Source organism: Barbus barbus, assembly GCF_936440315.1.
Source record: "Barbus barbus genome assembly, chromosome: 39".
Lineage (NCBI taxonomy): Eukaryota > Metazoa > Chordata > Actinopteri > Cypriniformes > Cyprinidae > Barbus > Barbus barbus.
Genome location: NC_136717.1, coordinates 18,190,030 through 18,216,450, shown reverse-complemented (window position 1 = coordinate 18,216,450; position 26,421 = coordinate 18,190,030). Strand labels below are relative to the sequence as shown.

The window sequence follows — 26,421 nt, the reverse complement described above, 5'->3', positions numbered from 1 at the left end:
AAATCATTTTCTCAGCAATAACATCATTTGTGTTTCTATCAGTAAGATTCATGAATGAATCACTATTGATCCAATCAGTTAAACTGGTTTGCCTAAAGGTCTAAAAACATTCACAATTCAGTTTGATTCATTCAGACAGGTCACTCATGCACTGAATAATTTGTAGTTTTTTCTTACACAAAATAGTAACGTACTGAACTCTAATTGATGCCTCTCTGCCATTGACATTCATTAAAAAAGCCAACCCATTCTCACTTTAAACTGTCAAATACAAGTTAAAAACACACAAGTTACTAAAACAGTCGGTTATGTCTGTGAAGGTAAAATCGCATGTTCATATTAGATCTGCATGGCAGCAGTGTAATATACAGTAAATAAATCAATATATCCACTGCTTTCTTGTCTCTGAAGCTGGGACAGTGTTCTGTGCTTGTCAGTGCAGCCAAAGACAGAACAGTTAGCATGCTTTGCTCAAACTTTCGCCAAGGCGTTAGAACTGATAAACGTGTTAGAACTGATAAACGAAAACACAATGGCTGCGCGGAACGTGCAGATTAAGGGGTGGTGATATTAGCGAAATCTGAGCGGCTTGTTATTTTCTCCAGACACCTGATTATAGCACTTAAACACGGAAAAAGTCAGATTTTTATGATGTGTCACCTTTAAGGAGGCAATTCAAAGAATAGTAGGTCTATACAGGCAAAAGTTAATTTCGAAAATGAACCAAATGGCATCAGTGAGTTTCAATTCAGATTTAGTTGGAACAAAAACTGTGCAAACGGAAAAAGAAAGAGCAATCAATATTGCCATTTCACATGAAGCATAGACATTATTCAAGAATCAAATTTATTAGTGGAAAGTGCACTCTTGCAGCCAAGGGTGAAATCAGTATGTACAAATATTTATCCCAAATAATTTAAAATGCAGTTAAATGGAAAATGATATGAGTGGTGATGCTGAAGGCAAATTTCTTAAAATGTGGTGCTTCTCGTCCAGTGTGTGACCCTCTTTGCGCTTTATTTTGCTAATGCTGGAGGCAATCATAACAAGTGATAGAAACAAATTTTCTATTATTTATCATTTCAAATTCAGATGATGTTATTTGAGTTTATTGTTCACTATATAATTTTGTTTAGGCTACATCATGTTTCTAACTTGAATACGTGACATGCCGTAATAAACACCCAAATTGGAAATGAGTTTCCAATGCGCACTTAAGAGATAGTAAAGACTGATCCTGTATTTGTGTCCTAAATCTGAACTGTTATGTCAGTGTGAGTAGCAGGGGTTACCTGCATCATAAGATGTCAGATTAAATCAAAAGAGCATTTCGGTATTATATCTTCACTCGGCATGTTGTTTTATTGTTTCTCTGTTCGTCGGCCATACAAAGGATTACAGCTGTAGGAATCCCCAAATTTATACATAGACGATAAACATCATGCTAACAAAGTATTAAATTTGTACAAAAATACTTTACAGCTCATAATACCGGTCCATTAGAAATAAAAATACAATAATTTAGGGAAATAACTGTGACATTGAATCATAAAATTATTGTATACTGAAAATGGACACCCACTATTTTAACTGGCAGTGCTCGACTTCACTAAACGTTTCCACAGATGGAACATTAAAATGACTTGACCAGAGTGTATTTGCAGTAACACAGCAAAGTGTTGTCACAAACATAGGTCAAGGAAAGCGTAATGAAAGTGACAACTAACTTTTGAATAAGGGCTTGGAAACCATAATTCAACATGAAGCGAATTGAGAAACATCTCGGTGCATGAGTTTGTACCTGAAAGTTTATCTGAAATAAAACAACAACGAAAGACACCTTTTCATCATCGTCAAACGTTCTCCATCAAGTGGACTTGATGAGGTTTTTGTTCGGTTCAGGAGTTGGACCACAATGTGCCATTTGAAAATAGTGAGTAGACAGGATCTTTGAGCACTGACAACGAGGGTGACATCACTCAATCAAAAGCACAGTTTCACACAGGTGGGTGAGGGTCTTCATTGCCATTAGCAGCTTACCTATGGCATTTTATTTTTCTTTACTAACAATTTTATTCCAAGTAGAGCTACAAATGTGATGTTTAGTGGTCTACCACATACGGTAGAACGAATCCATTCTCTCATGATTTGACACTTTGTTTTTTTCTCTTTACAAATGGATTGCGTACCCTTTGGGCTTACACAGTCTGGAAAAAAATGTCAGATGAGACATATAAAAACCATAACAGTACCATATACAAATTACCATAATGATTGATAACTACTTAAACAATGTGGGGAGGAATACAAAAGTCTTTTCAGGATTTATTATTATTTTTTACTCATGGACATCAACCCCATGCTTGCGTTTTTGTCATAAGTGGATACTGCAAATTTAAGCAAATGAGATGAATTTGTTTGTCGTAATATTCTCATTTATCACAGACAGCGGAGTAAACAATATGCGAGTACCTACTTGAACGCCTGTCGTTTTCATTTAGGAGATTGATGTTGGAATAAATAAGCTGTTCTATCCTTTGGGCCAATGATGGATTTCCTCAAAATATGGGGCGAGTGTCTGGAGACCACAGACCTACGGCGGTTACCTAACAAAGTACAAAGAGTTTCCGAACCGAATGACCTTCTCCGTGCCATCAATCTGCTCCGGTACACAGTCGATAGCGACCTCATGCTAACCAGCCATCGCTCAAAATCACACGCATCTCTTATAAATCATCCGTCTCTATTAATAAAATAGACATCTGTCCAATTTCAAGATAAGGTGCCTTTGTGCCACCCTCTCCTTATACGAGCGACATTGGATTTCATATTTACGGTGATATAGTGGACAGAGAACCGAAACATGGTGTTTTGTATGTAGCCAAGCGCCTGTGTTTTTTTTTTTTCGGACAGAAGTACTACAAAATAGTTCATTAAAAGGTCTCATGCATTAGGCTATAACCCACATTCAGTCACAATTGAAAAATGGCTACCGAATTCATTGTGCTGATTATTTTTTTTCCCCCACACCCAGCTGTATCCTCTCTCTCATCGAGCGAGAAAAGGGATCTGGCCTTGGCATCAGATAGAAGGAAATACACGGACATACACTATACACACTTGTGTTTCAGTATCACAAAATAGGAGCATCGACAGTTGTGTTTCTAACGTGGAACTTTGACAGACTTCGTGGAGGCTTGAGAAATACAGTCTCGGGACACGCGCACACTCATTCAAACTCACACAAATACGGACAATCACAGAGTGGCCAGTCCGAAGTAAGTAAAAGTTTCAGTGTTGCTTTTATGCATTCTTTTTTGAGTCCTCCTTAAAACTATTCTCGTTTATTGGCAATAAAAATTAAGGATGGCACTGTTTCAGGTTTTTTTTCTCCACAATTTGGTTTTCCAAGAGGTCAGTGTGGTCTTCGCCGCCATTTTCACAGGGTAAAAACACACCCAGCTCGTCAGGAAAGGACCTCTTAGTCATGGTGGTTCATGCTCTGACTTAGGAAAGGGACTGGGTGTGTGCTATAGGACAACAAGCCCCTCTCGTTTTCCTCCACTAGAGGGAGCCGATTTAGGGAGGGGAGGGTTCGCTTTAGCACCATGAGGAGGAGCGCTCCACTGCAGGCACCTAGGAGGAGTTCTGCTATAAAGTCTTGTTGGGATCTCTGTCCTCTAGTCCCGTTAGCGTGGAGTTGTGCTGGCCCTGCTCCAGCCCTGCGGCGGGCTGCTCGAGAGGGTCCCCGGGGTCAGTCCAGTTCGCTGCCTCGTCATTGGACAACGGGTTCAGTTCTGAGGGCTGTGAGGAAACCGGGTTTCGGCTTATGACTAGATCCAGTTTGTTCCCAGACTCTGCTATAAGAGGAACCACTAAGCAGCAGTCAAAGTCTCTAGTCCGGACGTGGTTTATCTGTGGCACAAAGCAAGCATAAATTTAGATCACTTTTTCTGTACTTAGGGCCCTATGATTTCAACGATACGGAAAACAGACAGAATTACGAAATCTAGCCATGAAAATGGAATTTACTGTATAATGCGGAATGTCACAGAATCTGGCACAGAGTAATGTGAAATGTAACAGAATTTGGCAAAAAATTGGATGATTAACTTTGAAGTAGGGCTGTACACAATTAAATAGCAATACGAATGTCTAGTTATACATTTTAGTATTAAATTATAAAATACAGAATGGGGGGGATAAAACATTTCATAGAGCACTACTATTGTAAAATTTGTAAATAATTCTTAAAATAAAAAAAAGTTGGGGGGGGGGGTGTAATTTGGGCCATTATGTACTTGTTGCATAATACCATTGGTCTGCATCACAGCAGCTCACCTGCAGCAGTCTATCGTATGGCTTGAGTCCTCCGATTTCAGCAGGGCCGCCTGGACGGATATTGTTTACATAAACCCCCTTCTCCAAGACTCCGTCAGACACGCTAAACCCAAAGTCCTCAAGGTCCGAGTCTTTCAAAAGGCTCACCTATGAATGTTGGGGCAGTTACACACATTAAACCTGCTGTATAGCCAATTTATCAAGAATAACCCCAAAAAAACCCTGTATTCCCACCTTATGAAGCTCAACCGGGGTGGGTGACATGATGTCTTTGATCTCCTGCTTCATTCTCCTCATGGCGAAAGCTTTTCTGCCGACATCGGTGGGCAACGTGTTGCTGCGGTTGGCCTGTGTGTATTGTGGTTTGTTGCTGCCACGTTCCTGAAAGCTGGCCTGGCGGCCCAGATGGCTTCGGGTGGGCGCAGGATCGTGGTTTAGACTCAAAGAGCTGCCCGACATGATGGAGGCCTACAGGGAAAACCATGAGGAACGGGGCCGAGTATGAATAAATATAAGTGCTGTAAAGGTTATAGAGCAAAATGCATTCAAAACACACTTAAGTAAATTTTAGTGTTCAAAACTACTGTTCAAAAGTTTAGAATCAGTATGTTTTTTTATTTTGAAATTAATACTTTATTCAGCAAGGATGCATTCAATTGATCAAAAGTGACAAGTAAAGACATTTATATGGTTTCAAAAGATTTCTATTTTGAACTTTCTATTATCAAAGAATCCTGAAAACAAATATTAATATTAAAATAGAAAAACAGTTTCATAATATTACTGTTTAACTGTATTTTTGATCAACTGAATGCAGCTTGGTGAGCTTCAGATACTTTTAAAACATCAATTCTTACCAACTCCAAACTTTTGAACGATAGTAACATTGACAGTAAAACACCCATAAACACTCATTATTGTCAGTTACAGTACAGACGGTGACAAAGCATTTCATTAACAGTTGGTGTTACATTTGTTTAGTATGTTTACAAGCAAAATGCTGATGGACAACGATACACACATTTTTAGTAACATGCATTTTTACACACTAATGGGTGGTTTGAACCACTTCGACTTCCACCATGGCAAGCCATGGCAATGATTAAACAAACATTATGAACGGTGGGCGTTTTGATTAGATGTTTCTTGTCCTTTGAAGATGATCTTCAAAAAGAACCGGGTTCTGGTTCGGCTTTTGCTGAGGACACTACTACACAAGACTAAAATATTTCCACAACAATAAGCCTTGCTGCAGCTCTTCCATCATGCTTAGCATGAGCCCACATGCCTTCGTTCTCTTCAATCCACCGTCATTTGCTAGTTTGCGTGAATCTCACTCAAACTGCACGGAATGGGGATTCCAGGTTAATGACAGGTGACCACACAAAAGAGAAAACTCTTCCAAGCCGATGCATTTGTGGTAAGCAGCGTAAAAAAATCATTAAACTGGTGATCAGACATGTAAATCATGCACCTTGACACCACATTCAGTCAATTCAGCATGTGAAAAATGAAAACGTGTGACTTTCGTACAATGTTTTTCGGGCCGTTTCAAACTCAATAGTACATTCTACTGACACAAACCAGAGGCAAACACTTTCATCGAATCCAATTAGGGCCAAAGGGTACATTCAGCGGAAAAGGCTTTTGATTTTATTGTGTTTCCACAGACAAGTGGGATGGAAAGTGAAGAGCTTTCCTAACGTTGAGTACTAAAAGCTTCTCTGCGCCGTCGGCTACTCGTGGTCTGCGTTTAACTCAAGGTACCTGATAAAGCGAAGGCAAGAAAATCAATCTGATTTCATGAAACGTTTCAAGGCTGGCCACAAAGCATGTCAAATCCAACAATGTGCTACATGACAGCAGATATAATCTACTGACAAAAATAAATTTAATTAACAGGAGGCTAAAGCCATTTTCCGAGAAGTTCTTTTAATCGTTAAACTGTTCTATCCACATTTTTAGTCTTTTATAGTATTTAAAGGGATAGTTCATGCAAAAGTGATAATTCTGTCATTATTTACAGACCCTTATGCTGTTCCAAACCCATATTTCTTCCACATTAAAAGGCATTTTTAGGCATGAACACTATCAAGCTCCACCAAGTCATAATAAAAGTACAATCCAAATGATTTTAAGTCATCTGAAGCCATTGTTTTGTTTCTCATCCTTCAAGGCTCTTAAATCTAATCTCGTTTGCACCAAGCTGACTTGTAAAAACACTTCGAACTTTGCACCAATGAAATGTATTGAATCCGTCACCTGAATTTCACCTTTGCAGCTGAACACATTGTGTGCGAATACATGTTGTCGAGGTTGATGAGAGATGCTTCCATGTACTTTCAGGCAGAGCCAAATGTGCCAATATTTCGATTCTTATTGGCATATTCAGTTCTCAGTAGAGTCAAGCATCCCACTAGATGAGGATCTGCTTCATGGTGGGAAGAAAACCACAATGAGAAACTCATTGTTGATATCGCTTATCAGACCGATATCAGTGTATCCCTGTGCCGTCAGAGCACATTTTCTTCACAGCAGGCTGTGCTGTTAACAGGCGAACACTTTCACCACTTGTTTTTTCTGAATAACAACATGTGGAACGATAACAGTGTGATAGCCTTAAAATAGCCAGAATTTGTTCATTAGTCTAATGACGGCAACCTAGTTTTCAAATTATTTTTTTTTTGCAAGGTCTGAGTGAGTGAAAATGTTTTTTTAATTGTTAATTTACAAAAAGGTGTTTGTACTGATGCATTTAATTTCTTTTTGTTTTTTTCAGAAGAAAAATATAGGTTGTTGAAAGTTAGCTTCTGAAAGCGTTACTGATGATGTAATTTTCATTAATGTTTCTGACCAATGAATTCTTTATTATTTTTTAGTGGATTCAAGCAGTGTTGTTAAAGAAATAAATACACTGAAAAACTTAAAATAAAAAATGTTACCTTGGTAACTAACTGAAATAAGATATGTTTAAAAGGCATACTAAATTACTAAAAACAAATTCAAATGAAAACCAAAATATAAAAAATGGGATATTTGTAGGGGTTTCCAGCAGTGTCGTTATCAAGGGAAAAAAAAAAAAAAACAAATACAATAAATATGCTGAAAAACTTGATCTTAAAAACTTAAACGAAAATGTAAAACATTACCTTGGAAATTAACTGGAAAAAGATGAAGTAGAAAGCACAGTTAATTACTAAAACAAAAATTTTAATGCAAATCAAAATATAAAAATAAAAGCTAATTAAAAATATCAATAAATAATACTATAACAGTATATAAATAAATTAGTGCTGTCAAACGATTAATCACGATTAATCGCATCCAAAACAAAAAATTGTTTACATAATGTGTGTACTGTGTATATTTATATATGTATATACACACTCATACAGTATATATTTGAAAATATTTACATGTATATATTTATATTATATATAAATATATTTAATATACAAATATAAAATGTTTCTTAAATAGATACATGCATGTGTGTGTATTTATATATACATAATAAATAGACAGTACACACACATATTATGTAAACAAAAACTTTTATTTTGGATGCGATTAATCGGTTGACAGCACTAAAATAAATACTAAAATAACTGGATATATAAAAAAAAATGGATTAAAAATTAATTCTAGCCAAAATTCAAATTCTAGCCAAACTTATAACTAAATTATATTCACTATAGAGATGTTCACTTTTATTTCTTTTTTAAAATAATATTACTTATGAATTAAGAATTAATTTTAATATTTTACACATTTGAAATTTATTGAAACATCCAGGTTTTTGGGTATATTTTAATTTAAATAATACATTTTTTTTAAATTAATTTTTGTGTGCAAATATCTTTGCATACATGACTACAAAATGACTCAATACCTATCTCTAATATGAATGTAAATAAGCTTGGAACAACATAATTGTGAATAAATGAAGACACGTCACAATTCATTTCGAATGCACCCCTAGGATCTGAAGTGGATGCCAATAGTGGTTGTCTGTGAGCCCCCCCCCCCTTTCAAGCAGGCCCCCAGCAAGAGACACTGAGCCCATTAGCACGAGAAGAGCACTTGGGTGCCAGCGCTACAAGCAAAAGAGGATGCCCAAAGAAAGGAAAGGGGTACCAAGATGGCCAGGTTTCTCTTATTCAGAAGCCTGTCTGGCTTGTCCTGGAAAAAGAAGGAGCTGTTACACAAAACCAGGGTTGGTACAGCATGCTACTGAAAAAAGATGGTGTAGGGGGACTGATGAATGGAAAGAGCTAGACGATGAATGTAGGGAGAGGGGAATGAACACAAATGGATGCCATTTTTCTTCTCGAGTTACCTCAAGTTCTCGTAGGATCCCGGATTGGCCGCACGTTTCCAGGTCTTCGAGCGCTTGGGACCAGAAGTTCTCTTCCTGGTCTGGCTCAGTCCCGTCGTGTCCCACAGTGAACCTGTTTGAAACACAAATGGGACGTTTTAACCACCTGGTACGTCAAAACAGCGGCAGCCAATGAGCAGGCAGGCATCACAGTGATGAACGCAAGGGACGACCAATGATCTGTGCAGGCTATGGTGGGGCTCTTGTGGAGAGACACATACACACACACACACCCGGTGCGGTCGGACACACTGTGATGGGCGGTGATGTCCTGGTGGATTGTGGGGCTTTGGGTTATGAAGTGAAAGGGCCGGATTGGTTCGGGGAAGCAGTGCAGGTTAACAGGCACACAGCACTGAACCTCACCTGCTGTCTGAGATTAAACCGGTGGGCAGCGTGGATGCCCTGTAATGGGAGATCAGCTTCAATCAATAACACAAACGTCAAACCAGTTCACTCAGTCTGTCACAGTGTTTTAGACTTTACGTCTTGTATAGAATACATTTTGAGGGCCTTCATTTAAAAAGCATGATAAAACCATTCTCAAATGACAAAGAAATGTGTGTTGGAGAAGACGGGGGAAGTTTTGCACTATGCAGTTCTTCATATTTAAATACAGATGCTGACAATATTTGAAAAGACTGATGCATTAAAGTTGCCGTTGTTTCTTCTCCTTAGAACAAGTTTATATTCTGTTTTTCTAGAGTATATCTGATATAGACATGTTTTCTAGATGATCTGTTGTAGCTCCATTTGTAGTGGTTTAAAATCAACATGAAATGGTTTGCAATCCATTTTACCTCAATATTAGAGTGACAAACAACAACAACAACAACAGAAATGGTAAGATTTTACCGAGGCATTGCAACTGCTAAAAAAATAGAAAAAATGTTGTTAATGTTAACTAAAACTATTAACATTGTTTTTGGTATTTAAAATGAATCTGAAATAAAATAAAATATAAATATTAAATGAAAAATTCAAATGTTGCCTTGACAATTAACTGAAATAAATTGAAAGTTTTTTTGTTTGTTTTTAAGAAATGTAAATTATTTTAAGTTGAAGCACTAACCTGAAAAAAATGCTATAAAGAAAATAAGTTAAGGCTTTAAGCTAAAGCACTAAAATGAAACAAAAAGAAATTAAAGTCAAATAGAAAATAAATAAATTTAAGATGAAGTATTAAAACTGAAGTAGAAATAAATTAAAGCTAAAAAGGAACATGAAAATATATATATGTAAAAAGAATAATAAATATTATAATATATTAATAATACTAAAATGATGTCAACCTTAATACCAAAACAAATCTTTGACAACTGGTTGCATCCACAGTTAATCACATAAATGCACAACTGACAAGTGATAATCCTAATCTGGTTGGTTCCCACTCATCTGCTTTTCAGCCAATCAGCTACAACTACTGGATGAAAGCTCTGCCAGCTGATTAATATTTATGAGCCAGGCTGATTTATAATGTGTCCAATTTCAGTTCATTCCTACACCGCTGATTTTATTCATCAGGATTTAACTGGATTGTGAAAAGTTGGCACATTATGCGCAGATTAACTGTGCACAGTAAGACCAGGGATGTGTATTAAGAAACTAAGCAAATGGGGTCAGCTTTGATTTCATGTTGACTTTAAGGCAGCTCACAGTCACCATTAAACCGAAACTGTACAATCCTGTGAAGAAAACTCAAAGGGTGATCATAACTCCAGTGTCAGCTAAATACTTTAAAAAGACCTTTTTCCTTCCTAAGAGCCGCTGGCTTCATTACTGTGCGTAGAGGCCCTTTACGCCTTTGATCTACAGCACAATAAATCTGAATTACAAATATTCAACAGTATGAGCTAACAAAGAATAAAGTGAAATCACTCCAGAAAAGATCGATCAAAGCTCCAGTAACAGTGCGTTTGACAATACAATGTGCTGCAGATGTACCGCGCAGATCAGTTATGATGACAGAGTCACATTTTGGGTTGAAACGAAGACTATTACACACAGAATTCAGAGAAATGTTGCTGAAGACCCACTTAATGTGAATATTAAACTCAGTTCACTTCTAGAAATCGTTTTGATGGCCTCGTCTAAGACTGTCTTTTGAATTTAATGAATTTGAGAAGTCAACAAAACATTTTTATAGACATGGTTAAGCAGCATTGACTTCGCACAATGCCTTTCTGTAGAGTCTGGCACTAAACTAGTCCATGATTCAATGGATACTGACACTTCAGTACTTCATTCTTAGGAAAATTAAGCGCTAATACGTTTTATGGAATAATAATGCCTGCAATGGCAACAAAGTTCATTGCTTCTGTCTGTTTCACTTAGAAGCCTTGTGTACTCTGCTAATGTAGTATAAAATCCTTTCAATGAATTCAAGTCATCACATTAACCATCAAATAGACCTGGCGGCTTTAATATATTGTTAATATCTCACCCCAAAATGAAGTTCTCTCATCATTTGCCCATTATTTGTCATTATTTTCATGTTGTTCCAAACCCTGACTTCTTTCTGCTTAACAAAAGAAGAATCTTTGAAGATTTTCCATGTAGCTCTTGAACATAAAGATAATTGATAAAACTGTCAAGGTCCATAAATGTTTCATGAATGAAATTAACAGCATATGAGTTTGGAACAACATGTCGACTAGTAAATAGTGAACCAATCCTATTAAAAAAAAGATGATTTATTATATATACTGGAATGTGTATTTAAACTGTTGTGTATAATTTGCAAGTAGTATGTTGATGTACCCGCTAGCGCTTGGCCTGTCCCATTCATCCACACCGAGTCCAAAGTCCGGCAGGATGTTGTTCCTCTGCCGGCTGCTGTTCACTGGGGAGAGGCTGCCCCGGCTGGGCTTGGCATTCCTCCACTCATGGCTGTGGAAACTGTAGCCCGAAGCCTGGAAACCTGTGGGAGCTGAAACAAACACACACAAGCAGAGTCCAAAATTAATATTTTGCTACTTCTGCCAATAGTGGGTGAATAGAGAAAATGCACTAGCCATAAATATTTCTTATTCGCCATGAAACTGTATTTTGCATTTTAATATAATACGTTTATTGTATTTGCAAAAAAATATATACAATGATAATAATAAAAACATTTTAGATAAAATATTGAAATAATTCCACTGAAACAAAACTGATAAATAATAGTAGTAGTAGTAGTAGTATAGTTGACTGTTTGAGCTAAATTCAGTTCCATTCATTATTCCATTGAAATAATAATAACTCTAAATTAAATTGAGATAAAATATTACATTGAAACAAAACTGATAACTAAAATAAATAAATAATAACAATAATAGTGGGCTTTTTGAGCTAAATCCAGTTCCATTCATTGTTCCACTGAAATAATAACAATGCTAAATTAAATTCAGATAAAATATAATTATTACATTGAAACAAAACTAATAACTAAAATAAACAACAACAACAATAGCAGCTAAATAATAATAGCTACATTCAGCTGAATTTCCAACTTCCATGGAAATAATAATAATAAGGATAAATTCAATTTAAAATAGCTATACGATTCACTGAAACAAAACTAATAACTAACTAATATTGATAATAATAATAACATTAACACTGATGGCAAGAACAAGCTATTTTAGCTAAATTCAATTGAGAAAAAATAGCTAAATTATTCAATTGAAACAAAATTAATAAATTATTATTATTATCATTAATAATAATAATAATAAGAGCAATTTAGCTAAATTCAACTGAACTAAAACTCAAACTAAAATATAATTATTATTATAATAAGTAAACAAACACACAAATAAATGAATGAACAAATACAAGCTGTTTGACAAAATGCATTTCTATGGCTCATGCTGAAAATACCAGCCAACTGGCAAGGTCACAATGTTACTTGCATTTGGTACTTGGCATGCACTTTTGTACCCTGCACCCAATTAACCTGCTGATAAAAAATAAAAAAAAAATCCAAAAATCAATTTGACTGTGAATGAGGGGGAGAGAGAGAGAGGAAAAAAAGCTACGGCAATAAACTGTTCTCAAAAGAGAGTACATGTATGCATTATGCTGCAGTCTCGCATAACACCGACACAGAAGCTCCTGAATGCACAGGTTCCCAGGCTCCCATCATTAATCTGGCTCAAGACTGCTGGAGGGCAGAGTGAAGACTATAGGGAGAGCAGAGAACAACATGCTGGCTGTGTTCACACACTCATCTCCGGAGGGAGCCACAGCATTGTGTTTCATACGCTTTGCTCTGATTCTCCCTCGGTGACCACCGCCAAACGCTGCATAGCCTCTGGGTTTTCAGATTCACCAGCTATTCAATAAGGATTAACTGCTTGTGATATGCTCACCCCTCAGGGCTTGAGAAGGTGGAGGAATGCTTAATAAGACTCTCGATAGCTATTTTAGTGTTACGTCCCTTTTTCAAGGAAAGAAGTGTTGGAAATGCTGAATGATGATACATTCAGACATTAATATCTGTCTAACTGCGCATGTGCAGCCGCTTGCTACTGCTGTTGCTCCTACGCAGACAGCATTGCGCAGAAGCCAAACAAACAAAACCAGCAACAATGTCTCGAATCTGAGTTAAAACGTCTAGCTGCTCGTCCCCTGATTTTCAGTATGGAATTTAGGATGCGAGAATTTTTGTGCATGGAAAATTCACAGTGCCGAGTCTGTAGTGGCACCAAATGTAAAAAAATAATGACTATTATTATACATATACAGAAGAATGTTATATTATATTATAATTATTTTTTATGCCTTAAAGGTCCTGACAAATAAGACATGCATCAAAAAGACTAAACAGGTTGTCTTGAAATTTATTTTAGAAAATGTGTTTTATAAAAGTCATGAAATACAATGAATGAGAAAATGCACAAACATCAGAAGAGTGATATAGGCGAACCTGTATCTAATGTAGTCTTGTATAAAAATAAATAATAATATATTTAAACTGTTCTTTAAATATAATTTATCAATTATTACTATATTATATAGTTAATGGCAGACAAGTCTGAAAAATAAAATGGTAAAATAATAATATTTATAAATATTTTAAATATAAAAAAAAAAAAAGTGGAAAAAGTGGCTTTTTAAAAAAAAAAGTGGCCCAAGGTTCTGTCCGACAGAAATGTTTTACTCAGCAAGAACAAAACTGAGATTGAATATTGCATACAGGCAGACCATTAATCGTATTAGATGTCAGACATATGGTTTCATTAACTTTCCCAGGTATCAAGTTCAGAGTCAGCTTTGGCCTTATCTCTGGATACAGCTGTACTAGTTGAATCCCATGAGAGTCAATAGTTTGCCAGCAACCTTAAATTTATGCTCTGTCCACATCATCCATAATTTAAGGGGCAGATTGCTGCTCCCTGTAAATGGTTTCCATATCTCTGCAACCATCTGAGATTCATTTATGTATGGAGCAGCAAGAGAAAGAGAGCAGCGCTGGCTGAGGGGAGAGAGCAACCATATGAACCTGTTAACATGAGCGGAAAGTGTCTTTCCACCCCAACAGAGCGAGACACACAGAGAATAACATACAAGATGAAAGGTGGTTTTGAGGAGGAGTATGTCAGCAGCACTGGGATGAGTTAATCATCTCTACATAAATTAAAAATGACTGATGACATTCTAATTATATTTATATTTGCATTTCCAAAAGGAAATAGTGCTTGCATATTCAATGTTATTATTACAAGTTATTCTATTAAAAAACTAAATATATTAATATTAATTTTTATTATCATTACTGTAAACAAACAAAAATATTTTCAATTTCAATTCAGTTTAACTGAAATTGCTAAATGAAAATGGCGATTTATAATAATAATAATAATATTCTAAAAGCTAAAATAGCTAAATTATTAATTGAAACAAAAAAACCAAATGATTACAAATTAACCAAACATTTATTACAAAATATATATTTTTTTATATTTGTGTGTGTGTGTGTGTGTGTGTATGTATGTATGTATGTGTATATATTTCTTATGATGTCTGTGATGTAAAAAAAAATGAGACCAAGATAAATCATTTCAAAACTTTTTCCACCTTTAATGTAAACTATAACCTGTACAACTAAATAATAATTAAAAAAAATATTTTAGGAAATGTGGAGTAAAACTAAAAAACTAAAATGTATATACACCCTCTTATAACTAAGGATATGGCTGTGTTCAGAATTAAGCAATCACAGTCAAACTCATGTTAAATAGGAGTCAGTACACACCTGCCTTCACTTAAAGTGCCTCTGATTAAACCCAAATAAAGTTTAGCTATTCTAGTAGGCTTTTCCTGACATCCTGACATTAGTCAGGAGAAGGGTACAAAAGAATTTCCAAGGTATTAGATATACCATGGAACACAGTGAAGACGGTCATCATCAAGTAGAGAGAAAATATGGCGTGACAGTGATATTACCAAGCACTGGATGTCCCTCCAAAATTGATGAAAAGATGAAAACTGGTCAGGGAGGCTGCCAAGAGGCCTACAGCAACATTAAAGGAGCTGCAGGAATTTCTGGCAAGTACTGGATGTGTAGTACACGTGACAACAATCTCCCATATTCTTCAAATGTCTGGGCTATGTGTAGGGTGGCAAGAAAAACATCCAAGCTCGGCTAGATTTTGCAAAAACATTATAAGTCTCCAAAAAGCATGTGGGAAAATGTGTTATGGTCTGATGAAACCAAGGTTGAACTTTTTGGTCATAATTCTAAAAGGTATGTTTGGTGCAAAAACAACACTACACATCACCAAAGGAACACCATACCCACAGTGAAGCATGGTGGTGGCAGCATTACGTTTTAGGGCTGTTTTTTTAGTCAAGGTGGAGGAAATTATGAACAGTTCCATATACCAGTCAATATTGGCACAAAACCTTCAGGCTTCTGCTAGAAAGCTGAACTTCATCTTTCAGCATGATAACAACCCAAAGCATACATCCAAATCAACAAAAGAATGGCTTCACTAGAAGATGATAAAGTTTTGGAATGGCCCAGCCAAAGCCCAGACCTGAATCCGATTGAAAATGTGAGGGGGTAATCTGAAGAGGGCTGTGCACAGATGATGTCCTCGCAATCTGACAGATTTAGAGCATTTTGGGCAATTGGAGAAGAGTGGGCAAATATTGCGAAGTCAAGATGTGCCATGCTGATAGACTCATACCCAAAAAGACTGAGTGGTGTAATAAAATCAAATGGTGCTTCAACAACATATTAGTTTAAGGGTGTGCACACTTATGCAACCACATTATTTTAGTTTTTTATTTTTACTCCACCTTTCCAGGTGGAAAAGTTCTGAAATTATTTACCTTGGTCTCATTTTTTTACATCACAGAAACCTAGCATTTTAACGGGTGTGTAGACTTGTTATATCCACTGTGCGCGTGTGTGTGTGTGTGTGTATGTGTATGTATATGTATATGTGTATGTGTATGTATATGTGTATGTGTATGTGTATGTGTATGTGTATGTGTATGTATATGTGTATGTATATGTGTATGTATATGTGTATGTATATGTGTATGTATATGTGTGTATATATATATATATATATATATATATATATATATATATATATGGATTAAAAACTGGTGGTTTCACAGTGTTACTTGCTTTTGGCAAAAGGCAGTATATTCATTGTATACATCGAAAAATTAAATAAAAATATATAAAAATAAATTTTCCTAAAGCATGCCTAAAAATAAAATGATCTACAAAGCGAAATTAACTGAAAATTGTGGTGAATCTTACTCCTTACATATTTACATTTGTTTGTAGATAATTAAACCTTGAGAATCAATTAAACTGTTATCTCAGCAATTATTTTCACTGATATGCATATACCTGGGTAAACGTGGAAGTAATGCTTGTATGTATTATTCATAAATGAATAGCAAGCATTTCTCTGAATTAAACATTCAAATGTGTGCTGTGCCTACTTGGCATTCTCAGAGCAAGCAATGATTGCGATTAGTTTTGACCAGGAGGCCTCAGTGTCAGGAGAGCTGACTGCAATTCAAACACATTACTGGCGAGTTATCCAAATGGCCATGTGTATCCCAGCGCTCATTAGGACTCATTTTCCACTTAGTAAAATAATGCATTCTTCCATATTAGCCCCAGCACTGTATCACCAGCTGGCCTAATAAAAAGACACGTATCCCACTGCAGATTACTCCAAATAATTACTCGAGTAAATACATATCTCCAGGTCCAATGAGAATGGAAAACTCAATTAAACCTACGTTAGACTTGCTGGGACTCATCAGAACCCCCAGGATGCAATGGGACCAACACTGTTGGTGCTGTAGCTAATGTGAGAGAACAGGTGGTGTAACCATGGTGACTGCGAGGAACCCATACCAGGTTAATAAAGCCTGTATTGTGCGCCATTGTGATATTAAAGGAAAAAATTCTGTCATTATTTACTCACTCCCAGGTCATTATGTTGTCAAAAAGACAACAAAAATCCCCATAAACGTGATCTTTTTTTTGTTTACAGAAGCAAATATGTTAGAAACGATGCATCGTGTCGTGCCAATGTGCCAACTTGTGTCTGATGCACACTTTTTTTAAGGAATGTATCACATCGTTAACTTTTATGCTGATGCACCGATGCAAAACAGTGGATCTTACCATCCCTAATATATATCTGATAGTCTGATGTAATTCCAAAACAACATTTTTTTTTTTCAGTAGAACATAAGATAAATTTAGTCTTGACCAGGATTTTCAATACAATAAATTGGTATGAGGACAACACAGTGATTGGACAACTTAAAATAAGGTTTTCTGAAGTCATATGATCTGAAATCTCATTTGCAAACATTCAAATCATCATGTGCTTCATTTAAATATATCCAAGTGCCAATGAGAGTGCTATGATGAATTTTGTCATTTTTGCAGGTCCATTTTTATTGCAAATGGGTAACGAAAACATTTTGCTAAAGATTTGATCGGTTTTCTGGAAGAAAAAAATGGAATGGCATGAGTATGATTGATACTAAAATATTAAATTTTGAATGAAGTATTCTTTGAAACTTATCATGACAATGATTCCCTTGAGTTAGAAACTACTGGGAACATTTCTATGGCAAATTATTAACTAGAACCCAACTTTGACTCCTGCTTGTCACTGACAATTTGTTATTTTGTTTGCAATTAGAAACTGAAATGGCTGCTGGAACATTCTGAATGACAGATATAATTTTAAACATAATTTACAGAAGTAATTTTTGGTTTCACGTTGTTATGCTGAAGCATGTAGCTCCAATCAAATTTTTGCCTAGAGGGTACTGAGACTTATTTACGGTGATAAAGCTTATTCAAAACCTGAAAGGTAGAAACACTAATTGCATTTCGTAAAAAGTTCTAAAACATTTTTAAAACCACTCACACTCAAATTTACCTTGGGTGCTGAAGGTGGCATCAATGGCGGAGCCGTCCCAGGATTCCACTGCGCTGTCCACGCTGGGAATGGTGGTGGAATAGATGTCCGAGAGTTTACCGGGTTTCTGCCCAGCCTGACCATCATCCTCCATATCGCTCAGATCGTTCAAATGCCCCGTTACCGAGGGCTGCTTCGGGCTTGTCACTATAGAAAGAAGGAAATAAAGACGACTTGCTGATTGACTCAGCCCACGGATCGCAGTCAATAGATCAGAGAGATCCAGACTTTACTGGATATTGGGCCCACAAATCAGTGCTCATTTGATCTTTTATTCTTGGATAAGGAGCTTTACCTCGTCTACTGTCAGTCTACAGTATATGATAGATGGAGACAAAACTAATCAGACCTTAGGCTTTAATGACTCACGGCTAGGCAGCTTTATTGCTTTTTAGAGCTACCAAGATATAAAGTACTGTGGGAGTTAATTGGTGAGAGAGAGAGCGACAGACAATAAAAGTGAGAGAATGTGCCAATCAAAAGTTTGGGAAATATAATAAGACAATAATGCTTTAGAAAAATAATAAATAACAATTCAAATAAAACTATGAGAATTAAGTAAGCAAAAAAGTTGCTGTCAAATGATTAATCACATCATTATATATACACATTATGTATATATAAATACAAACACATGCATGTATATATTTAAGAAAAATGTTATGCTTATTAATATAAAATATAAGAATATCAATATATAAATGTATAAAAATATTTTGTGTGTGTATTTATATATACATAATAAATATACACAGTACACATACAAAACAAAAACTTTTATTTTGGATGCGATTAATCGCGATTAATCGTTTGACAACACTAAAACAAACCCTTCACTATTCACCCCAAAACATAAATTAAATAAATAAATATATATATAATTCTTTTTATACAAATAATAGTTACTATAGGCACTATTTATATGTTTGTATACAAAATTAGCACAAGTCTTCAGCTTGTAAGGTTTTATATGAGAAGTGAGTTCAGCCCTTTGACCTGTGGTGTACTAATAAAAGCGTGTCAGCACTCACACTCTCCCTGCTTCTTGATCTTCAGTGTGACGGACTCCCCTGCCATCTGCAGCAGGTGGATGGCCTCACTGAGAGGTTTGCCCTTCAGACTGTTGCTGTTAATGGCCAGGATGCGATCACCAATGTGGATGGCACCGGTCCTGTGAAGACAAGAGCACACCAAATAACTCTTAAAGGGCAACTGCAATGTGTCATTTTAAAAGCTTTTTTTTAGTTTCCTTTTTTGTAGTTGAAAAACAAGTTTTAATTGAAATGAACTAGGGCTTTTCATAGATTAAAATACTTTAATTCAATTAATCTCATGTTGCCTGCAGGTAATACATTAACATATTCAATAATTTTTGAGTAAATAAAGAAAAATGAATTGATACATAAATATAAAATACAAAAATATATTTAGAATATATATTTGATTTAAGATATAAAGATTTATTAAGATATCACTTGAATTCTACCTCTATATCCTCTCTCTTTCTCTTTATATAGATAGATAGATAGATATTTCCTGTATATATTTATAAAAAGATCTTAAATGTGATATTTCTTAACTTTTGACAGGCTTGAAGATTTGAACAGAGCCGTACCTCTCGGCCAGGCCACCTTTAGTGAGGCTAGAGATGATGATGGGGTCGAAGGGCTCCTCGGTGCCCGAGATAGTGATGCCCAGCGGCCCGCCGTAGCGTTTCAGCTCCACAGTGTAAATGATGGCCCCAGAGCTCTCCTGCTCGTCTGCAACACAGGCCAACAGCACACGGGCGTCCCTATCAACACTGCCATCACGTAGGATACCTCACAGAGGGGCAGAGAGCAGAGCGAAGACACCCCTCACAACACCGGACAGAGAGAGGAGGTAAGGAGGGGAGGGAGGGAAGGAGGATGGAGGAGGAGTGACCACAAAATAAGAGATACGTGGAGAGAAAACATGAAAGAAAAGGAACCGAAAGGAAAACAAATAGTAATGGGATAAAAATACTAGATGTCAATTTAATCCACCATTGACCATTTGCTAAGTCCCTTAAAAAAAAAAAAGAAGTTATTTAGCAACTACCTTAACATGCCATCAGCCTTGCTTTTATTTTTAATAATAAAAAATAGATCTTCTGCAGATATACACTAGAAAATCTGTTTCTTTTGGATAATTTATATATAGATGTATAATTGCAATATAAATTATTTAAATTACAGAAGATCATTTATTAAATAAATTATAGATTTATTATAATACATTATAATTTTATTATATTTAATTATTGATATATACACACACAAAAAGCAATATTAATTAATTAGATATGAAATACAAATATTTGCTGAAGATAATTTATATACAAATTTATACATATGATAAATTATGAAATATAGAATAGTCAGATTGCATATATTTAATTTGATTAAACAGTACGTCATATAATTTGATTCAAATTGCTAATTGATTGACAACCCTAAAACACATAACTGATTATGCTTACAAAAACCAATAAACTAGAGAGTAATGGTTGGAAGAATGGGAAAGGAAGTAAAGGCAATTGGAGAAAAGAATGATGGAAGATAATAGAAGTGGTGCATCCAGAAAAAAAGAAAAAAAAAGAAAAGAGAAATGGAAAATACAAAGGATTGACAAAATGGAGATATTCACATGCATAATACAAAAAAAATGGGATATTAACTCTGTGATCCATTTCAAAAATGGATACTGCACCTACCTCTACAAATCATACACGTTATCATCCAAAGCAGAACAAAACCTCCATATCCTGGACCCACAATGCATTTCAAAAGACTAAATGTCAGATGTCAGACATTTCATTTTACCCAAAGTGACTTAGTGCATTCAAGCTGAATTTTATATCAGTATGTGTGTCCTCGGGGGATTCTCGTGCCAGCTGAGCTACAGGAATCATAATGTAAATTAATTATAAGACTCAACTCATTTTGCATGAGCTCAGCAAACAGACGTGACTACAGCAACAGCGAAATCCACTTTAAAGTGTTTTATAAAATATTTGTGGTGCTGATTCATAACGCTCAACATCAATTAAGAGATCAACCTGCCCGTTTTGACATGGCTTGCGCTAAAGAAGGAAATGCGCTAAAGAGAAAGAGACCAATAGAGGAAAATGCACAGATCCTCAGGGCAATCGTTGTCATCTCCCACCCGCATCCACATACTAATGAAGCGCAGATATGCATCAGATCACAGCCACTCTGGCTGCATACGTTTGTGTGTGTGTGTATCTGTATACGCTGGGGGTCTGGGGATGTTCGTTAACACGAGGCCGGCTCATTACGCCTTTGTTTTTTTGATGATGGACTAATGGAGAGATGGGAAGGAAATTACCCCCATTTAGCACGCCAGTCAGCACGGCCTCTCTCAGACTGATGATTTGTTGTCACAGCTCTAAAAAAAGGCCTTGTAAAAAATGAATGTCGACCTTAATGTTCCCAGCGAGAAAGATCTAAACGAGCCTCTGGCTTTGGACGCGAGGAACTGAAACACACAAGGTACCATTTCATGGACACAATGGATGTCCTGGATGAAATATGAATGCCAAATGAAAGTGATTTGCAGTTCTGCTTTGCAGTACGAGCATAACGCCTCTGTAGCAAAGGATTGTGGGTGAATGCTTTGGAGAAAGCTAGACGAGGGCTCCAAGGGTTTCTAATCGGATAATTGAACCAAACGAGCATTAAATTGGAGCGATTAAACCTAATTTTCTTCTATGTGCACAATGCTAATAGTGTTAAGGATGAATTGTGAGGTTGCGGGAACGAGGGGAGATGTGTATGTCGTTGCAGCTCGGCAGAAGAAGTGAAAGGTTTACCAGAAGGTATTTTGGAGATAATAAAGATCTCACTGTGACATTTCCAGCAGCAGAGCCACTTCAAACCCTCACAGTCTCAACATGGCCTACCTCAACTTGAAATAGAGGCTAGTTGTGTTTAAGTCAGTCGGTTGGGTTTGGAATGACATAAGGTTGACATTTTAATTAACTATCTCTGTAAAAAAAAAGAAGGATGTCAGGAAGGAACATCATACTTTAATCTGTTAAAAAAATCATCAAGCAGTAGCTATGCACTAAGGCTGGGCGATATATTAGATTGGTTAAATATATTCATGATTTTGCAGGCGATATAAAGCTATAATTAATTTATTCTGTGAACGAACGTGTGCAATAACAGGCTTGACCCATAAATGAGTAGAATTAGCTGGCCATGGGATCTCAATATCTCGGCTCCTTGTAAAATCAAACTTTTATGTTCAATTTTGACTGTCAGTCATCTTTCTAAAGTACTATCCATTTATTAATGTGTGAAACCCTAACCTTTAAGCAACACTGTATATCATGATGTTTGTGTTTGTGCTTTTAACTCTCCATTAAGTTCTCTAAAGAGCAAGTCATTAAACTAATTTCCCAGTCCATCCTTGTCTCATGATTTGCAAATATCAGATTGAAAAGACTGATCGTCTGTCTATCCTATCTCAGATTTAGACTGAGGAAGAGCTGGCAAGATCAATTCATTTCCATGAATCATTTCAAGTTCTTAGTTTCAATTAAGCAATTCATTACTTTAATTCAACACTTCACTCAGGACAATTAATCAAAAATGTTCATGAAAGTCCCCTTTTCTCCCATATATATGATTATTTTATTATATGGTTATTATATTAATACATAATATATTATTAATATAAATATTCACAATTATACACTCATGTAAGGTGGAACATTTCAAAATATACTTGTTTTCTCTATATTGGCCAGCTGCACTTTGTACATCTTTTTTCTGCCCTTAAAGGATTAATAGCTAATAATGCTGCCATGTTTTTTTCTCATCTCGTCCTTTTTTCTGTCCTTGCCGTATCTTTGAAACCAGATTACATTAGAGTAAGCTAATCAGTCAGGTCCTAATAGCTTATTCTTTATCTTGATCCTGGCAAACAAACGTTTGCATCAGACGTCTTTGCTGAGGTCTTCTAGCCGCACATGGGGGCTTTTAGTATTAATTTGCGTCCGTGTGGGGTTTGTAGTTGCAGAGGCTCAGAGGTACCTGAGTTGTCCTCGTCCTTGCGGATTTTGAGTTTAACCAGGTCTTCACACTGCTGCAGGATTTGAACGGCGTCCTCCATGGAGCAGCTGTCCAGACGGATGTTGTCTATCGCCAAAAGCTTATCCCCCAGCTCTAGGGTGCCCGTCCTTTGAAAGAGGACAAGAAAAAAAGAGTTACAAGCATAAATGGTTCTAATTTTTTTTAACTAACATTGCCTCAACCATGCAACACATCTCCATTTCGTCTTGTGATATTTTGAAGGAAAGGTTATTTTCTCCCTTATGCAGATATTTACAATCATTTCGTTGTAGTCTGAGCTCACATTCTGCAAGAAAACACATCCATTATTCAGTGTATTGACCAGGGTACAGAGTAAAGAGCAGCCAGAGGTACTAAAAAAAACCCAACAACTGACTTTTATCGTATTGGCCATAATTGTGTGCCGTTCTATATTCAGATTAGACACCGAGATGTAATCCTGCCTGAATTCACAATTATTCCACCACTTCATCATATTAAATGGCTCACTTATTTTAGGCTCTTTTAATAGAGCTGAAATAGATGAGAGCAAGATGTGAAAGACTGCGAGAGCCAAGGCCATCTTACACAGGCGTCTAAATACAGAGACGGACAGACCCGTATTTAACCACTCCACTGTGTACACTGAGGTTCATAACCTAATTCTCTTTCCTCCTCACATAATTATCAAGTAAACATATGTTCTATTATGTAAAAGCATGGGAAATTAGAGTATGTGTGCTGAAAGAAAGTAATTATACCGGTATACAGCCTCCCCCAACAACCCTAACTATTACCATGGAGAATTTGTTTTGTTTTTTCAGCTTTGTAAGCCTTTGTTAAAAATTAAAGTTGAGCTTGAGAAAGGAGATTTTTAACAAAACAAATTCTTTTAAATCAAGGATCAATTAAATTGGTCAAAAGTGGTCTTCTGAACTTTCTATTCATGAAAAAATCCTGAAAGAAAATGCATCAAGGTTTCTACAATAATAGAAACCGTTTTCAACATTGACAATAATAAGAAATATTTCTTGAGCATTAAATCAGCATATTAGATGATTTCTGAAGGACCATGTGACACTGAAGGCTGGCGTAATGAAACGGAAAATTCATTAAAAACTGAAAAGATATTAAAATAGAAATCAGTTATTTTAAATTGTAATAATATTTCACAATATTAAAATTCTTACTGTTTTTTTATCAAATAGATGCATACTTACGATTTCTTTCAAATAAATTAAAAATCTTACCAACCTGAAACTTCTATACAGTACTGTACCTCGAGCTACGAGTGAAAAAAAATGTAAGCTAGTCAGTAGAGCTAGATTTGATTTTACTGTAAACAGTCCAGTATAGACCTCACAATCAACAACAATGCAGTCAAACAGCACTCTACACCTTTCCTCAGGGCAGCCGCTGAGATTTATGTCAATATGGAGGGTTACACGTTCTCCCAGCCGCACTCAATCAGAAGCACTCCTCTATAGCCTGGAGAAAATTAGCATTTATATGCATAACTAAGCTTCCGCAGGTCGATGCAGATAGCATACGCTTGTAGTCATGCTCAATTCTGTGCACAGATGTCATTACATTCGCCATTTGGGTCTAGTCGATGCTATTTAAAGCACGGGTGAAGCGTTGATTTGGATGAGAGTGTGCCAAGCTGAAGTTTCTGCAGCCATTATTTCAGTCTTCAGTGTCCCATGATCCTTCAGAAATCATTCTAATATGCTGATTTGGTGCTTATTATTATAAATGTTGCAAGTTGTGCTGTTTTTGTGGATCACCATTCTGTCAAAGGTTCTTTAAAGAACCATATCTTTCCTAACTTTTTTTATAATCTGAAGAACCTTCTTTCGCTACAAAGAATCTTTTGTGAAACAGAAAGGTTCTTTAGATGTTAAAGGTTCTTTATGGAACCATTTAGACATAAAGGTTCTTCTATGGCATCGTGAAGCACCTTTATTTTTAAGAGTGTTGGTAAATAAAAGTATCAATTTCCTAAAAAAAAAAAAATACTGTCCCCAAACTTTCAAAGCATATAATATATACCATTCAAAATACAAAAATAAGTCATCTTAGGCAACTCAAAGCAAGCACAATAATTTTCAATGCTTTTCAAAACTTTTTGTATTTTTGTATTTTTTTTAAAGTTATGCTGAGCCAAAATGATCAGAGTATGTTTTAGACATTTTTACCCCCATTTACATTTTTTAGAGCGTGTTATATTGAGTGAAACATTGTGCACTTGGGTAGAAAATGTAATCCATCTATTATGTGTTTTTCTTTAATATAGCAAAGCGTGAGATGCTGGTGGGTGTAGGTGCGCTGGAGGCTGTTTACCGCACAAGTTATTATGCAGGAGATTAGCATTTCTATAGAATTTAAGAGTACATTTTAAAGGAGACAATGATTTAAGGTGGTACCTGTGCGCCACGCTGCCTTTCTTTATGTCAGAGATGATGAGTGCATCTCCGGGCTTCCTACTGGAAGGAGCTGTGAAGAGAGAAAAGAACAATCAAACTTGTTTAATGGCAACACTGCTGATTATCTAACTCTTAGTTAACAGCTGAGAAGTGTTTTTAAAGGTTCCGCCTGGATGACAAAAATGTGTTTAAAAATGGAGGGAGAAAATCTGATGACACAGCAAGAGCTTTTTATCGACTTGTAGTGCGCCTCAGTTCCAGAACTAGTTTCTTTTGGTAGCGTGAACAAGTACTTGCCAGTCCAGTCATGTCAGAACTGATGGTTTTGTTGTCTATTTTACAATTTTCTTAGCTTGGAGAATGACATGATGACACTGCAAAAGATGCCACTCTGAATGACTGACAATGGAGATGCACATTTTCCACAGTGCCAGGTGGAAGACAGTCATACAGCAAATAATTGAGCATATATAAAAATTATAGTCTTTAAACAAAGAACGAACCGCAGAAAAACAATTTTTTTTTTACCAAGATGGTTTGCTTATCTTCAAAACTCCTTTAAAACCAGCCAAACAGACCAGCCTGACAAACCAAGACCAGCAAATAAGCTTAGGCTTTGGATTAAGCTGTTCTTTTCCCCCACTAGGGAAATCTAGGATAGTTGTTTTTAACCATTTTGACTCTAAAGCTCCCATCATCCAATGCAATATTCAAAG

General features: G+C 36.1%; 1 protein-coding gene across 1 annotated transcript in view; it reads right to left on the bottom strand.

Annotated features, from left to right (window-relative positions):
* Positions 1-1,338: 1,338 nt before the first annotated feature.
* grip1 (glutamate receptor interacting protein 1) overlaps positions 1,339-26,421 on the bottom strand; it is a 269,102-nt gene continuing 244,019 nt past the window's right edge. The window contains exons 15-25 of the mRNA XM_079398707.1: positions 25,706-25,775; positions 23,262-23,407; positions 19,796-19,940; positions 19,212-19,351; positions 18,142-18,327; positions 11,480-11,648; positions 9,086-9,124; positions 8,681-8,792; positions 4,576-4,809; positions 4,342-4,488; positions 1,339-3,915 (exon numbers count right to left, since the gene is read on the bottom strand). Coding sequence (XP_079254833.1) covers positions 3,652-3,915; positions 4,342-4,488; positions 4,576-4,809; positions 8,681-8,792; positions 9,086-9,124; positions 11,480-11,648; positions 18,142-18,327; positions 19,212-19,351; positions 19,796-19,940; positions 23,262-23,407; positions 25,706-25,775 — 1,652 coding nt within the window. The 3' untranslated portion in view covers positions 1,339-3,651. The remainder of the gene's footprint in view (positions 3,916-4,341; positions 4,489-4,575; positions 4,810-8,680; positions 8,793-9,085; positions 9,125-11,479; positions 11,649-18,141; positions 18,328-19,211; positions 19,352-19,795; positions 19,941-23,261; positions 23,408-25,705; positions 25,776-26,421) is intronic.